This window comes from Gorilla gorilla, chromosome 7 (assembly GCF_029281585.2).
Source record: "Gorilla gorilla gorilla isolate KB3781 chromosome 7, NHGRI_mGorGor1-v2.1_pri, whole genome shotgun sequence".
Classification (NCBI taxonomy): Eukaryota; Metazoa; Chordata; class Mammalia; order Primates; family Hominidae; genus Gorilla; species Gorilla gorilla.
Genome location: NC_073231.2, coordinates 133,217,593 through 133,234,684, shown reverse-complemented (window position 1 = coordinate 133,234,684; position 17,092 = coordinate 133,217,593). Strand labels below are relative to the sequence as shown.

Below are 17,092 nucleotides of genomic sequence, written 5' to 3'. Positions count from 1 at the left end.
TGGATGATGGCTAAATGGAAGATCTGCTTGGGGTAGAATTCCAATATCAACAGTTGATAAAATTCTGAGCTGTAGTAAATGGCAGAATTCCATGCCCTAGTGAATAGTAGTATTCCATTATCACAGGCCATTGAGGACCCAGGCATGGAGGGCAAAATCTGGCAAAATGTGATGTGTATAAGAATGGCAGGTGTCCTTGAAATCTGCCTAGACTCTTTCTTCCCCCTTCCAGAATGGCAAGTGTCCTTGAAATCTGCCTGGCCTGTTTCTTCCCCCTTCCAGCTTGGTTCAGAAAGTTTTCTTAGGCCCGAGGACTAGAGATTTGCAAACTCCTGGATGCTGGCTCTGCAAGTGGAGCTATTTACGACTCCCAGGGCGGATCATGCATTCCTTCAACAAACCTACACAGTTTGGGTGCAGCAGACATTTTTGTTTGCCTACCAATAGTCATGCCGAAGTTGGTTTTTCCCTTACTTGACTCTACTTATGTAGGTTGAATGAGCCAGATGCATGCTTGCCTGCCTCCTTTGCAGCAGGGCAGCTATGTGAGCCAGCTCTGCCCAGTGAGATTTAAGGAGACTCCTGGTTATCTAGGATAGATTTATCTTCCTTCCTAAAAGAGAGATACATGGCAAGTGCTCTCTCTCTCTCTCTCTCTCTCTCTCTCTCTCTCTCTCTCTCTCTCTCTCTCCCCTTCTCTCTCTCCTCATGCTACACCACTCTCTCCATCTTGATTGCCTTGTGTTTCTTGCCTTTAAATGCAGTTATGTGAAATCGTGGTTCCTAAAGATAGGAATGCCAACCTGAGCCCATGAGGGAAAGACTGAGAGAAGGTGAGAGACATCAATCTAATGCTTTGACGTCACAAGCTATTCTATCAGCTTTAGAGCCCCCACTTCCAGACATCTTGCTAAATGTATATGTCTTTCCAGCAGCTTTAAGTCATTGGTCTGATTTATCTTACTTTTGGCATTTTCCTCCTCAGAAGCATCCTCATCTTCCATGTGAGGATTATTCAAATTATTTCTGAATGTGCAAGTTTCTACTGGGAACTGGTACAGGTTACAGGTTAGTGAATTTCCAGTTTGTAAATACTGAGTGGCTGGGAATCAACTCTCCAAGGGCCCATGTTAGGAAAGTATCATGTGTCTCAGACACAGACACAAACAAGGTTAGGAAGCATTGCAATTGGTCATCTGTTGGGTTCAATACAATTGGCAATATTTTTGTGTGGGGACCGTGCTTTATTCATTTCTGTATCCACAGGCCCTGAAACATTAATATGCACTCAGGAAATATTTACTAGTAGAAATTGGGCTGAGTACAGGAAGCTTTGACTTCTGGTTGTGGCTTTATTGTTAACATACTCTGTGACCTTGGTCAAGGCATATTATTCTTCTAGGCTTTAATTTCCTTCTCCAGGGTGGATTGAGAGTTTTGAATTAAATTTTCCCTGTTCTATGACTACAACCAATGGGCAATGGAGCTGGAATTAAGAGCCTCAAGCTTAGAGGCAGACGGTCATCTGCTCTGGACAGGTCCACACACTTTATTCTCTAAACCATGTAGAATATTAAAAGTCAAATTGAGCAAAAGATGAATCAATGCATTATAAGACACAAAATGAAAATATGAGAGCATAATGAATCTTCTTGAGAGTGTGACTGTTGCTCAAGAGACTTACAGGATAAACCCCCAAGAAAAAAATGGCAAATTTGGCAAATGAGGAAACTGAGGCATGATGAACCTGTTCAGTGTCACACAAATAGCAAATAAAAGGCCAAGATTCAACTACATGCACAAAGTTGAATCTTGTTTGTGCCCACGTAGTCTGCAGCCTACAGACTTTGCTGCAATTAATGTTGTATGGCATGTATTTTTTTCTCATTTTCTTTGGTTCAGAAGTTGCTGCAATTTTCTTCTTTTATTATGTGTTTTGGCCAAACTCACATGTGTGCTTATATGTATGTATTTGGTGTATATATAGTGTATGTGTGCTGGGTACTTGGTAGTTGCATTTGGTGGAGTACTTATTCTATGTGTAGGGTGAAAAAGAAAGAAAGAGTCCTTTAACTCTTTTAAAGTATTAATACTTAAAACAAACTTGTCTTCATTTTGTTGACAAGTTCTTGTTTTTATGGGAATAAGTGCAGTGGAATTAACGACATTTCTGGTATAGAATGCATATGCCATCTGAGATCAGATTGGAATGACTCGTATTAAGCAGGAAAGATCATGGGAGAGGTAGGAATTGAACTTGGTTAGTGGGACTTGGAGAATATTCTGGAAGAGAAGGTTTTATTTAAGAATACTTCTTAAATAAAAGGATTTAAGAATTATTGAGTAAAACTATGGACTGTTTTCCCAGAAAAGGCATTAGGGTCAAGATCTCTGAAGTTCAATCTTGGCTTTTCTACTTTCTGGTTGTGTGACCCTGGATAAAGAAATTAACCCTCAGTTTTTTTCATTTGTCAAATTAAATATCTCTTAGAGCTGTTTTGAAAACATTTAATTAATGTATGAAATGTGTTTAGATGAATGCCTGGTATATAAGTAAACACTCAGTCAATGTTAGCTATTGGTATTTTGGAGAGTTTTGAAGTTTGTGCTTGACTTGATGTCTATCTTTTCATAGTTAAATAGCTATTGAGATTTCTCACTTAGTCATTGCTATTGACTCTAAGTTGAAAAATCAGTTGATACTAAATGGCAGCAGGTATGCAGATAGTGGTGGTGGGTTTGGGAGTGAATCTTTATTTCTGATATTTCAAGATGGTTCATGAATATCTTGCTTAAATCCTAGCCAGGCAATATACCAGGGAACTCTGTAGATTTCTTCTTCCATGCTAGACCTTTACTGGAAGAATGCAGAAAATTAAACTTAAAGAATAAGCTTTTATATCTTCTAGACCAGGAGACTATGGACATACAATAGAAGAACTCACCCAAGAAAACCAGGATCAAAGGCAAAATATGTGGTAGAAGCAATGAATGCCAAAGACATGTTCTTATTTGTTACTATCTGGACCTCCTAGAAACTGAGCTTGTCATCCTAATTCCTGACACTGGCACTCCTATCTTAAACTCTTCAATGGTTGCCTCTTCAGACTTATAGGATAGATGCTTATCTCTGAGGAACAGCATAAAAACCATCTATGATTGGAACCTGCAAACGTCTCTAACTGCATCCCTGTGCTCCCTTTCACCCTCCACTTCCCTGGTGAGACGTGTGTGGTTTGTTGTCATGCTGTTCCAGCTCTCTGTGCTTTTGCTAATGCTGTTTCCACTGCCTGACTGCTTCTCCCAACATCTTTGGCTTTTATTCATCTTTCAAGTCTTAGCTAGGTGTCATTTCCTCCAAAAAGCCTTCCTGAGTCCACATTTGGCTTCATTGTCCTTTTCTTTATTCCCAGAGTAACTTGTGGGCTTTCTCTCTCAGCATGATCATCTGTTTGTACATCAGTTTTTCTTTGCAGCCTGGGACTCCTTGAGGATAGGGCAGAAGTACTCATCAAATATCTGTTGACTAGAGGTATTACCAGAGCAGCCCTTTGGAAGTATCCAGCTGAGCCAGTGGCGTGTTTTCCACCACTAGGGCAGAACATCTTTCCCAGTTGCTTCCATTTCAGCTGTTGCCAATCCTTTCACTAGTGCCAAGGTTGAAAACCTGGAAGGCATCCTGATTCTTCACTTTCCTTCACAGCCATGCCATAGCCATCAGCAGGTCCTGACAACTCCATTTTCAAGTGCATCCTTAATCTGACCACTTTCACCACCTCTGAGTCTACCCTTGTGGTCCAAGTCACTTCTGATCTCTCAATTTATCTCTCTGCTTCTACTCTTGTCAATTCTCCTCCTCCCCACCACTACACACACACACAAAGAGCCTATTCTGCATGTAGCAAATAGGGTGATCCTTGTAACAAAACAAAACAGATGATGGTTCTCTTCTGTTCACCCACCTACCTCCATAGCTTTATGTTACCCTTCAAACACAATTCAAACTCTTGATATCCTGGCCTGCAAACTCCACAGGCCATGAAAACCCCTCTGGCCACCTTTTACCTCATGTTCAATGTTGCTATTGCAGCCACATGGACTCATGGTGTTCTCGAATTTCCTGAAACCATCCTGATCTCAAGGCCTTTGCACAGGTTGAAATACTGTTCCTCCACTCTCTACCTGGATCACTCATCAGTCAGGGCTCTGAGGCTTAGGGGAATCTTTTCTGACCACTTCTCTAAAATAGCATGCCACTTGCTCATCTCAGAGCACTTTCTAAAATAGCAGCTGAATTTGATTTCCTTTACCCCACTTATTGCCAGCAGTAATTACCTTTTTATAAAAAATTTGATGATGTGTGCACTATCTGTCTACCCCAGGTAAGATCCTTGATGGCAGGAACAGAAGTTTCTTCACTGCTATGGACACACGGTCTCACATTCAGTGAATGACTAGATCAATGGAGTAATATCTATGATAATCTTATGGTGCTTGAAATTCTCTTTCCTTCACATTCTTATATTTGGATATTATAATGATGAGAAACAGTGCTGTAGAGTCGATCAGCAGGCTGAGAGCTTATGATATTTTACTTCTTGATGTAGGATTCAAATATATTGTTTTTAAATCTTGAAATAACATTTGTGTCAGTCCATTTTTATGTGAGTTCCCCAGGTTACTCAGGGAAAATTTACCTTCTTGGGGCTTGTTCTTTCTTCACATTTCTGGATCATTGGAAATGCTTATGAGGTGGAAAAAAGGCAAAGTCAACAGGTCAATAATTATTGAGTAGTGAATCTGCAGATTTACATAGCAATGCAAAAAGTCCCACTGTGTCTGTGTTCTCAGAGAGTATGTACTAACACTATAAAACTCACAGGCAGTACAGAAAAATCCACAGAGGTGTGAGTGGAAAGAGAGAGAGCTACAGTTTGAATACAGTGGAGATGTCGGTTCTAAATTTAGTGGATAAAGAAAACAGGGTATATAATCAAAATGACCCTTGGAATTTCTAACTGGGACTGTAAATCATCATGGAATGCATATTTTTGTTCACGTAATCCTTTTACAGTGATATTTACTATTAAATATATATGGTTATTTTTATATAAATAACAAGTGATATAAAAATCAATGTCCTTAAATGCTAGACTTATGTGCAGTTACTTATACATTACTTTATCGGTAATATAAGTAAAGTAAGTGATTACTGTGATAGGTGGAGGCAGCAGCAGTCCCTGTTTCCCATCTTACACTTTTTCAGAATAGATATTCCCATGGTAGAATCATGGGCTGACATTATCACATTATAAAATTTTCTCTGGTTCTGTCTCTTCCCCTCCGGAACACACATGGATGATTCTTATTCCTTAATGCCCACATTAAATAACTGTATACACCATGAACTGGAGGCCTTGTGTTTTGAGTGAAAAGCTTTGGATTTGAGTTTGTGTTTCCAAACACACTTCTGAGGTAGAAATTGTCAAGAGCTTTCCCAAACTCTTTTTTTAATCCTCCTGAGCTCACCATCTCTGGGACTGTCTTGCAATTGGACAGCCATGCAACTGAGCTTCAGCCAATGAAACATGAGTGGAGGGCGTGACACACAACCTGCCATGTTCAAGCCTCCACACTCTTTCCCTCCTCCAGCTTTGTGCTGATGAACATGGTCACTTTGAAAGGTGTGTTGAATATGGCAGAGCCAGAAAATGCAAGGAGCTTCTTCTCTGGATCACCACTTGAAGAAGAGCCACTTGCTCCTCAGGAACCCTATTTTGGACTGACGTAAGTAAAAAATTAATGTATCTTTACTTAAAATCACTGAGATATGGGGGTTTATTTGTTATAGAAACAAGCATTGCTTTAACTAATGCACTATTTGTATGACCTTGCACAAGCTACTTAACCTTTCCGTGTCTTAGTCATTGTTCCTCCCATAGTGGGGCCCCTCCCAACATAACCAGTTCAAACATTTAAAAGAGGCAATTGAGGAAAGTTCCATGAAGAGACTATTTACAAAGATGTGGGCAGAACTAAGGGAAACTCACAAGGGAGGGTGAAGCATCCCAGGGTTAGTGGCAGCAGAGACCCATTTTCACACTAAGCCTAGGACTCAGGGCACAGGGAGGAAGCATTTACTGAAGTCTGGGGAGATGCTAGAGCTGCAAGAAAGAGCTTTCTGAAGGGAGCTGCAACTTTCAAAGGAAGATTGCAGCCAATTTAAGCCCTAACAGGAAGGAATTTAAAGTAATAAAAAGTCAGATTCTCCTACCTTCCGATCTTCCTGCTAATAGGTCTCATTGACTAAACCCAACTAGGAGCCAGAAGGCAAGGAGCTCATTTACGTAGTTGATACAAGTCATCTTCCTAGGGTGTGTGCCAAGTACAGAAGGGTAGAGAAATGACAAACAAGGGACAAACAAGGAATTTCAAGCACAGTTTTTTAACCTACAAATTGCAATTCTTAGCCTCTACTTTATGGAGGCTGCTTGGAATTATGGGCCTCGATATACAAAACACCTAATAAGGAAATCAGAAGAAAATGAGTTCCAAATAAAATACAGCTTTTAATATTCCTCTTTGCCATCTGCTGTGAAACCACTGTCCATTGATTTTTTTTAACTTTTTTCCACTGATTATTTTTTTGTGTTTGTGTGTTGGTTTGTTTTAATCTCCCAGCTAACTGTTAATGCCAGGAGTTAAATTCCAGAATGAATTTAACTCTGGTGCTTCCTGGAGACTGGCATCTTTATTTCTCCATGATTTGTGTTTGTCCATAGGTGGGGCTTGAGAAAATATCTAGTTTCAGAGTCCTTGGAAGATTCTTCCTTCTTAGCTTCAGTCACTCATTGTTATTTTCAGGGTCATGTTGCCAGGAACTTCTCCCTGCTGCAGACAGCAGCCATGTCTAAACCACTCTGCTTTCTGCCTGCCTGAGTTTCGCTACTTCATATTTTATGCCTGCTTTGGGGTTTTTTATTGGATAGCATTACCTTATCATGAATGGGAGGAGTTGGTCTTTCCCAGTAAGTGATGAGAGATTGGCATCCTTGTGAGGCAGGCTTGGTATAATAAAGAGGATCCAGGGTTCTAATCCCTCCTTTGCCTTTTACTTACAGTGTGACCTTGAGAAATTCCTTCTCTGTCTTTGAGACTTAGATTCCTCATCTACAACATGCAAGGCTCACTGTGCCTGTCTTCCTGGGTAGATGTGGGGAGATGATGAAATACATATGCATAGAAGTCCAGGCATTTCCCTTCACACATGGCAGGCATTCAGAAAATCTTATCAAAAAATAAAAAATTTCTAAGGTCCAGTGGAGATCCTGACCTTTTGATTATACTAGAGCTAAAAATGAAGCTGATAAGGTGCCCCAGGTCCAAAAAAGTTCAGTCCTCCTAGGCAACAAAGTGTCCTTATTCTAATTGATGCCCTTTTAATTTTAAGTGTGACTGAAACATTTTTCTAGGGTAAATTGAGTTCACAGATGTCAAGTCTATTCCCTGTGATTCCTCAGTGGTAAGATGGGAGGAGAAAAAAAAATCACATTGAAACATACCTTTTGCATAGAGCAATGTAAAAAACACACATCCAAAGATGCAAATGCCAAGAACAGAAGAGCCTCAATTTCTGGGAATCCTTTGGCTGGATTCTGTTACTTTTTCTATTTTTCCATGTGCGACATACGGCACCCTCCTTTTTCTGAGTATTTCTGGAATAACTTGTCATTTGGGGAGTCTGGGATCCAGAATTACTTGGGTTAGAGCAGAACAGTCATGAGTCTAAACTCCAGCCCTCCCTTTTACTTTGGGGAGTTACTTGACAAATCTTTTGCACCTATGGAATAAACATCATAGTCACTTATCTCAGAGTTTGCTTAAAGATTAGAAAAATAATATAAATGAAGTCCTTAATAGATGTGCTTAAGAAAGAATGTTCACTAGTGGTATCAATTATTGTTGGAAAGGCACAATTATCACATCATTTTCGATCTAGGAAAAAGTCTAAGGCAATGTAATCCATTGCTTTCATTTCATGTCTAAAGAAACTGAGGCTTAGGAAGGGAGTTAGGACTAATCAAAGGTCACCCCATTAGTTTGTAGAACCCAGGTTTCTTGATCTCCACTGGGATTTCCTAGCCATGGAAACACCATTTTATATAAAAGTGTCACCAATGAGCAAATAGCAGAAAGCCAAGCCATGAATAAATTTATGACAGTCTTCTAACTTAGATGCCATCTGCAGAAAACTGGAAATTTGGGCAAGTCTCCTAACTACCACTGGTATGCCTAATCATTAATCCCTGTTGGGTTTCAGAATGCCCTGGAGATTTTGTTGTCATTTGATTCATCAGTCGGAAAATGAGTCTCAGTTTTTGGCGATGCAGTTTCATAGCAGATTTGGAAAGATGTGATTATTACCCTCTATTTCATGTCCTTCCAAGGAGCTGGTCCAGGGTAAATAGGTGCACATCTTTGAATCAAGAGTCATGAATAGGTGCATTATTACTGAGTGGACTCAAGTTCCTAATGTTCACTATGAATAATGAGTCTAATGTGAAATCTTAATGCATTTAAGGCAGATATGATGTTCTTTTAAAAATGAATTTTCAGGGCCGGGCGTGGTGGTTCACACCTACAATCCCAATACTTTGGGAGGCCAAGGCAGGCAGATCACCTGAGGTCAAGAGTTCGAGACCAGCCTGACCAGCATGGTGAAACCCCATCTCTACTAAAAATACAAAAATTAGCCGGGCGTGGTGGCGGGTGCTTGTAATCCCAGCTACTCAGGAGGTTGAGGCAGGAGAATTACTTGAACCTGGGAGGCAGAGGTTGCAGTGAGCCGAGATCACACCACTGCACTCCAGCCTGAGCTATAAAGGAAGGCACTACCTCAAAAAAAGAAAAAAAATTATCCGGGCCAGGTGCAATGGCTCATGCCTGTAATCCCAGTACTTTGGGAGGCCCAGGCAGGAGGATCCCTTGAGCTCAGGAGTTTGAGACCAGCCTAGACAATATGGCAAAACCCCATCTCTACCAAAAATACAAAAATTAGCCAGTCTCATAACCTGGTCTCAAAATAAGTAATTAAATAAATAATTCATTTTTTAATTTAATTTTTTAAAATTTTATCTGTATCATGGGGAATGGTTAATGCTCACATTTTTGTGGAATATGTGAGGGAATGGTGAGGGCCGGACTATGCCGTTAGCGGTCAAAAGAGGTTTTGTATCAGGACAAATAGGATGTCTTGAAGAAAAACTACAGCTACCATCAAGTAGCACTCTAGGAAAATGTAAAAAGGAGGAAAAAAAAACAAGTATTTATTGAATACCTACTATGTGCCACACATTTTACCACACTTAAAAAATTATTACTCAATTATGTTACTTTTCTTTTCTTTCTTTTTTTTTTTTTTTTTTACTGTGTCCCAGGCTTCTTTATTTAAGAAAAAAGTGATACATGATGTGGGATTAAAATCAAGAGCATCATTGAACTTCACCTTCCCTCCAACCAGTTGCCCCAAACTCCCCTGCCCCCACCCTTTGTGTTCCCAATTCCTTCCTTAGTGAATGAAGAACTTAATCCCAAAAGCCCTGGCACAAACTCCAGGTTCTCTTTCCCTAGCTCCTCCCCTCCCCTGTTCCCCATTCCTAGAAGGGCAGGCACCTCAGTTTGAATGCATGGGAGAGCCCAGAGTGATGACGGAGACTGGGGGAAAGACTTCCCCCTCAGGGAAAGGGACTGAGGAGTACAGTGCAGTGAAGTGAGGGCTCCCATAGCCTGGGGTACCAAAGTGGGGCCCTGGGGCCGGAGGAAAGGACACTGGTCCCCCTGAGAAAGGAGACCCAGCAGCCTCAAAATCCTCTCGTTGTGCATAGTCACTGCTTGATCGCTTGCCCTTCTGGCGCCGGTTACAGAACCACACTCGGACCACATCCTTCTCGAGCCCAAGCTGCTGGGCGATGTGGCTGATCTGCAGTGTGGGTTTCGGGCACTGCAGGAACAAATTCTCCAGGTTGCCTCTCACTCGGTTCTCGATACTGGTTCGCTTTCTCTTTCGGGCCTGCATGAGGCTTTCTGCTTTGCATATCTCCTGAAGATTTTCATTGTTGTCAGCTTCCTCCACTCACTTCTGCAGCAAGGGCCGCAGCTTACACATGTTCTTGAAGCTAAGCTGCAGAGCCTCAAAGCGGCAGATGGTCGTTTGGCTGAACACCTTCCCAAATAGAACCCCCAGGATGAGCCCCACATCGGCCTGTGTATATCCCAGGGTGATCCTCTTCTGCTTCAGGAGCTTGGCAAATTGCTCGAGTTCTTTCTGCAGAGCTTTGATGTCCTGGGACTCCTCCGGGTTTTGCTCTAGCTTCTCCTTCTCCAGCTTCACGGCACCAGGTGGGACAGTGCAGGGTTCCGGGGAGGCCCCATTGGAGTTGCTCTCCACCCCGACTCCTGCTTCGCCCTCAGGCTGAGAGGTCTCCAAGCCGCCTTGGGGCACTAGCCCCACTCCAACCTGAGGCCCACAGTACGCCATCCCCCTGCAGAACTCATACGGCGGGGGGCATGGGGGAATCCCCCACACCTCAGAGCCTGGCCCAGCACCCGGCCCGATTCCTGGCCCTCCAGGAGGGCCTTGGAAGCTTAGCCAGGTCAGAGGATCAACCCAGCCCGGCTCCGTCCCACCTGGCCCATCACCTCCACCCCCTGGAGGGGGCGAGAAGGCGAAATCCGAAGCCAGGTGTCCCGCCATGGGGAAGGAAGGCGCCCCAAGCCGGGGGCCTGGTGAAATGAGCAATTATGTTACTTTTCATTGAAAGCTCTGTGACCCTGTGGCTGTGTGTGTCATACTCTCGCTAGCAATGAACACAGTGCCTGAAGCATCATTAAATGTTTGTCGAATGAATGTGTTAGGAACTCTTCAAAAGTAATCTCTTTAAATCATAGTGACCTGTGAATTGGCAATTATTATCTTCACTTTCTGGATAAGAACGCCAAGATTTGGAAATGTTGAATAATGTGTCCATTGTGTCAGTGGCCGATCTGAAATTCCAGTGTAGGCACCATGATTCCTGAGTCCATTCTGCTTCTGCCATACCATGCTGCTAGATTCTTCGTGGGAGCCATCTACTTGTGTTCTGTGCTATGGAATGGTGTGTCCTTCTTTCCGATTCTTATTTCCTGCAGATTGTGGGGAAGTGGTTCTACCATTAACAACCAAAGGCAAAATGGGCTGCAACCAAAGAAACTCCCTGACCTAATTCTTTATAGTTGGTGGCAAGTGTGTAGTGAGGGAAAATAGCACTCTATGAAGATTTAATAGTCCAAATTCCACCCTCCTGACAACCCCTTTCTTCAGCACTGGATGGGTGTATTAGTTGTTTATCATTGTGTAATAGATCACCTCTAAACTTAATAGCTTAAAAACAACTAACACATAGCTCACAGTTTTGCAAAACAGCAATTGTGGTGTGGCTTAACTGGGTATTCTGGATAAGGGTATTTCATGAGGTTGGGGTCAAGATGAGAGCAGGGGATGTTGTCATCTGGGAGCCTAACAGGGGCTGGAGGATCCACTTTCCAAAATGGCTCACTTACTTGGCTGTTGGCAAAGGCCCCGGTTTCTTGTTGGCTGTTGGTAGGAGGCCTCGGTTGCTCACCATGTGGGACTTTCCATAAAGCTGCTTGAGTGTCCTCACAACATGTCAGCTGGATTCCCCCAGAGAGAATGATCTAGAGAGAATGATCTAAGAAAGAGAGAGCAGGGAAGAAGCCACTGCGTTCTTTATGACCTAGTCTCTGAAATCGCACACTTTTACTTGTGCCATATTTTATTCATTAGAAGTGAGTCACATTCTGTAGGAGGGTAATTAGCCTTCACCATTTGGCAGGACTATCAAATAATTGGTGGGCATATTGTAAAGCTATCATAATGGTTCTGGTAGGCCATGTTTTTGCCTCTGCCACTCAAATATTGGATGTCCATTTCTTAAAGGGATTGTGAAAAGAGAAGGGGCTTTAGAATAAGACAGGCAAATGTTTAAACATTGAGTAAATTTTTAATGTCCTTAACCCTTGTTTCTCAACGATAAAATGAGAATGATCATATCAAATCATCACAGTTTTGCAGGATGGGTTGCAGGTAATAAAGTCCTAGTGCAATGTCTGGCACAAGGTAAGTGTTTAAGCAGTGGGCTCCTTTCTGTTACATAATGTGGCAACCCTCTTCTCCCCTCTCTACCTCTCAAATATGTGTCTGAGTCAGAACACCAAAGTCACACACACACAGGTACAAAACAATTCCTGATTCTATTCCGTTTCCATCATGCCATGCTGCCAGTTTCTCCATGGGGCCATCTTTACTTCTGTAGTAAGGAATATAGTTACTTGTTACAGAAATTAGATTCCAGAATTGGGATATGAGTTGGAAAGGGAACTTAAACGTTCTCCTTCAGTCTTGCTCAAATTCTCATGCTTATTTGAAGTTCTTGAGTGTTTCCAATAAGATAGATATGACTTTACCTCTAGATTCTCCCACTTGTTATCCTGCCAACCTTAAGTCCCCTTTCTCAGGGTAATAACTTTCTGCTCAATTCTGTTGTGAGGTTTAAGTCAAGTAAGATGTGTGTAATTTTCTCATGAAACAGTAGCTATTATTTATTGTTTATCATTTTATCATTAACTTCTGTTCCTTTAGACCTGACTAAAATATTTATAGTGTCATTTGAAAATATTGTATTATATCGGGTGTTGTGTGTGTGTGTGTGTAAGTACCACCTTTTTTTAAGAAGCACAAAATGTGTTTGACCAGTTACTTAGATTATTTATTTCTCACAAAATGAAGTAAAGTCCATATTGTCTCATTTAGCAGAAAAGTGAAATAGAAGGTTAATGGGTTGGCCTAAGCCTCACAGCTGGTAAGTATAGCTACCTAGATTTGAACCATGAAAATCGTTTGAGATGATGCTCTGCTTTATTTAATCTGTTCAGACAATGGCATCGTGGTCTCATGGGGAGACAGGCTAGATTTTGTGACCTGAACGTCTACTCGTTTGACTATGTAGTACAACTAAAAATTGTGAATCCGCTAAATAAGTCTTTGTGTTTAATTTAGTTTAGTGCAATACTAATTTCTAGGGATATTACAGGCCAGGCACTGGGATAGATAATGAGGTACAGCTAGGTGAAGGGGGTAGGATGGAAATGCTGAGGTACAGAAGGGTCATAAAGCCCATTGTAATGTTCCATTTTTGTCTCTAGATAATGACAAGCAGACAGTAACACACTGGTAGCAAACGTTGAAGACTGGTGGCCCAGGGGCTCTGATGTTGATGAAATTCCTGATGAAATTGAGTTTGGTAATTATACAGCTGACCTGCTTGAAAGAAAGATATCACAGTAGAACAATTTCCTTGGTTCTGCCATTTCATTTATCACCATTGTTTGTCTTTGTTGTCAGTATTAACATCAATTATTAATCTTAATGCTCATTTTCCTTCCTAGCCTTCTTTCCTGTCTGACATGTGGAATCTCTTGCTATTAAATTGAGAGGCAGGTGGAAACATTAGTCCTTCTTACGTCATTGGTCATTGTTTCTTCTGAACCAAGAGCTTTTTTCAGTGGGGGCAGGACAATTGGAAAAATCCATTCCAAGTGGCATAAAGACTGGTTTCTTTGCTCTGTACAAAGTATCCCAGTATCACTTAAGTAGCTATTTCTCTGAGGTTGGACCTCAACTAGAACCATGATGGTTGGATGCAGAGAAACTGGCAAATAGGTTAAATCGAAAGCAGGTAGAAATCACAACACTTGGGATGGCAAAAACAGCTAGCTGCCTCCCAAGATCTGCTCTCCCTTTCTGTCTTAGTAACCTAACCTCATTTTATATAAGATAGCAGGCCATCCAGCTAAAAGACTATATTTACTAGTCTTCCATGGCACTAAGTTGTGACCAATAAGAATCAGCAAAAATACAATGTGAAACTTTTGGGAAGGCTGTTTAAAGGAAGCTGAGTTAACAGGAACTCTCCCTTCCTCTTCAGGCCATTGCCCTTTTCCTTCTAGCCTACAACATGGATGTAACGGTAGCACTCCAGAAGCCATCTTGAACTGTAAGTCAACATTAGGCAGAAGCTGCAAGCGAGATGGTGAGGCAGAATGAAGAAGCTTGGACCCCTGATGACCCTTATATCATGCTCAGACTTCCCACCTCTGATCTTCTAGTATGAGAGAGATATTTATATACCCAAGTTATTTAAATCATTGATTTTTTTAGAGTTTCTGTTACATGAAGCTGGTTCTCACCATAAAAGATAAGACTGGAAGTGGCTAGGTGGGGTAGAGGGGTTTGGAGATGTTGAGAAAGAGAAAAAAATCAAAGAAGACTCTTGGGTTATTTGGGTGGTGGTCTGATTCACTGAGAAATAATACACAAAAGGAAAAACAAGATTAGAAGAGAAGAGAATTAACATAGTTTTGGAAATTTTAGGGTAGAGGGAGCTGCAGGACATTTAGGAGTGGGAGTCTTAGAGTCAGCTGGATATATGTGTTAGATGCTATAACGAAATATTAAGGAAGGAGATACAGGTTTGGCCATAACTATCATGTGTGTGATATGTAAAGCTACTGTAGTGGACTAAATTACCCAAGAAGACTTAGATGGTGTTGAAAATTAACATAGAGAAGCTGGGTGAGCTTACTATGGGACAACTGAGGGTGGTATACATCTAGGTAAGCAAATAATTATGATTCCAGTCAGGATGTGGTAAATACACCATTAATGATCCACTTAATTATTCTTCCCCTAGGTAGTCATATTTTGATAGGATGGCAAATAAACAAAATTTTAAGGAATTAGTTTCTCTCTTTCCAAGGGATCTAAGGCAGAGACTACTGCCAAACAGAGGCACAAATCACCAAGAGATAACTAGCATTGCCCCGTAAATTGATAGAATTTCAGGCACATCAAAGCTTTGTGATGTCTGAACCTATGTGTTCTAATCATAGGCGTGTAAGTTATTTCCACAGGAGTTGTACATTATTGCAGTGGACTAATGAATTTCCCCTAACATCTTCAAGGAATAACAAAGGAGCAGACAAAGCATGGGTCTAGAAATTAGTTAAGACTGAGTATGTTTGTTCTAACAGTTTCTACCTATACTATCCCACCTTAACCATCTCAGTCCCATTTTCTCATAGGAAAATGCAGTCATGTCTCTACTTCATGGTTCTACTGTGAGAAATACGGGATGATATATTTTAAGTATTGGAATAGTACCTGGCACATCAGACACCCATAATTCCTCACCTTATTTGGTTAACGAAAGTCTAAAGCCCCAGGAATCTGGGGTTCATTTTATAGATGCTTTCAGTTTGAAGATTCTATTATCATACGGTTTTCTTGTCCAGAAGAGAAAGAACTTTAATGAAAAAACTTAAAAAGGAAAGAAATGGGGGTAGGGCTGGCATATTGCACAGCTCCATGGGATGCCATTTACATTATATTGATGCAAACCGCTGCCTTGGAATTGGGCAGTGTGCCCCCTGTATAACTGTAGGCAGTGACCCTGTTTGGAAGCTACCTCTTAAAATGTTCTTAGTAATAATGTCTGTTATCTATTAAAATAAGAAAAGGTATGTCACCATGGGTTTTGTCTTTTGTTGTCTGTAGTTGAGGTTGGACTTCTCAAGGCCTCTTAAGACCCTCACTTTCCCTACTCTCTGACATACACTTAGTACTTTTCTCTTTGCTAATTTTTGCTTCCTTTTTTTCTGCACATGCTACTCCCTTCTTCTGGAATTCTATCCTAATTTGGATTTCTCGTGTATCTCTATTTTTTTTTTTTTTTTTTTTAAGAATCAGCTCAAATGTTGCTCTTCTGGTTGTCTTCCCTGCCAGCTCTGGGTAATATTAAGTGTTCCCTCTCTCTACTGTCATGATGGTGTGGCCGTATCTTTGCCATTGCCCTTGTTTTAAAACTCAGGGTCCTTAGCCTGTTCTAGGAGGCTCAGTACAGTAATTATTTCTTCAGTTGCGTCTCTAGTCACTTTCCTCCCATGGTCCACCCAGAGTCAACACACTCTGTTCATATTGACTTTGGGCTTAATTTGAGCCAGGAAGAGAACTTCTTGCCATGGACTGGGGCCTATTTCTGGAGAAGAGCATGTGTAATCCTGCTCGTGGGTAGATAGTATGAACACCCCATCTTAGCCATGTTCTATGCTTCATGTTTTAAAACCTCTAGACTTGTGATATCAAGTCGCCACATGTGGCTATTTACATTTAAATTAATTAAAATTTAATAAAAATTTAAAATTCAGTACCTCAGTTGCCCTAGCCACATTTCAAGTGCTCAGTAGGCACACGTTGCTGCTCGTTACCATATTGGAAAACACAGACATAGTAAATTTCCATCAGTGCAGAAAGTCCTTTTTTTGAAACAGTCCTGCTCTGTCACGGAGGCTGAAGTGCAGTGGCATGATCTCTTTTCACTACAACCTCTGCCTCACAGGCTCAAGCAATTCTCATCCCTCAGCTTCCCGAGTAAATAGGACTACAGGTGTGTGCCACGGTGCCCAGCTAATTTTCGTATGTTTAGTAGAGACGAGGTTTCGTCACATTGGCCAGGCTGGTCTCGAACTCCTGGCCTCAAGTGATCTGCCTGCCTCAGCCTCCCAAAGTTCTGGGATTACAGGCGTGAACTACTGTACTCAGTGCAGAAAGTTCTATTAGACAGTGCTGCACTGGGCTTTTTAAGTTTTTGAGAGAAAAGGTACCTTTTTGCTCCTGTTACTCAAAATGTTGTCCCAGGACCAGCAGCAGCTCTATCCACTGGTTGCTTTTATAAAACTGCAGGATCTCTCACCTACTAAGTCAGAACTACTGAGTCAGAACCTGCATTGTAACAAGATCCTCAGATGATTTGCACCTGAAGGATTCACATTCTTGAAAGTCATGCATTACTACCTTAAGGATCACTAATTTCAGCTACCTCTCTCCAGATATTTTCAAGGTTTTCAACTATGCCTGCAAATTGAAAGCTCCTGAAGGGCCTTAAAAACTGTGGATATTTGGTTTTGCCCTCAGAGTTTG

At 41.4% G+C, this 17,092-nt stretch overlaps 1 protein-coding gene and 1 long non-coding RNA gene across 2 annotated transcripts in view; one reads left to right on the top strand and one right to left on the bottom strand.

The window, feature by feature from the left end:
- The window catches only part of LOC109027949 (uncharacterized), a 97,679-nt gene extending 84,168 nt beyond the window's left edge, over window positions 1–13,511 (top strand). Inside the window, exons 2-3 of the long non-coding RNA XR_008667991.2 lie at window positions 5,653–5,787; window positions 13,261–13,511. This is a non-coding gene — a long non-coding RNA (uncharacterized lncRNA). The remainder of the gene's footprint in view (window positions 1–5,652; window positions 5,788–13,260) is intronic.
- POU5F1B (POU class 5 homeobox 1B) lies at window positions 9,659–10,786 on the bottom strand. Its single transcript, XM_019039405.4, is given in 1 exon segment — window positions 9,659–10,786. A coding segment is annotated over 1 exon segment (1,080 nt). The 5' UTR covers window positions 10,754–10,786; the 3' UTR covers window positions 9,659–9,673.
- Window positions 13,512–17,092: the final 3,581 nt, after the last annotated feature.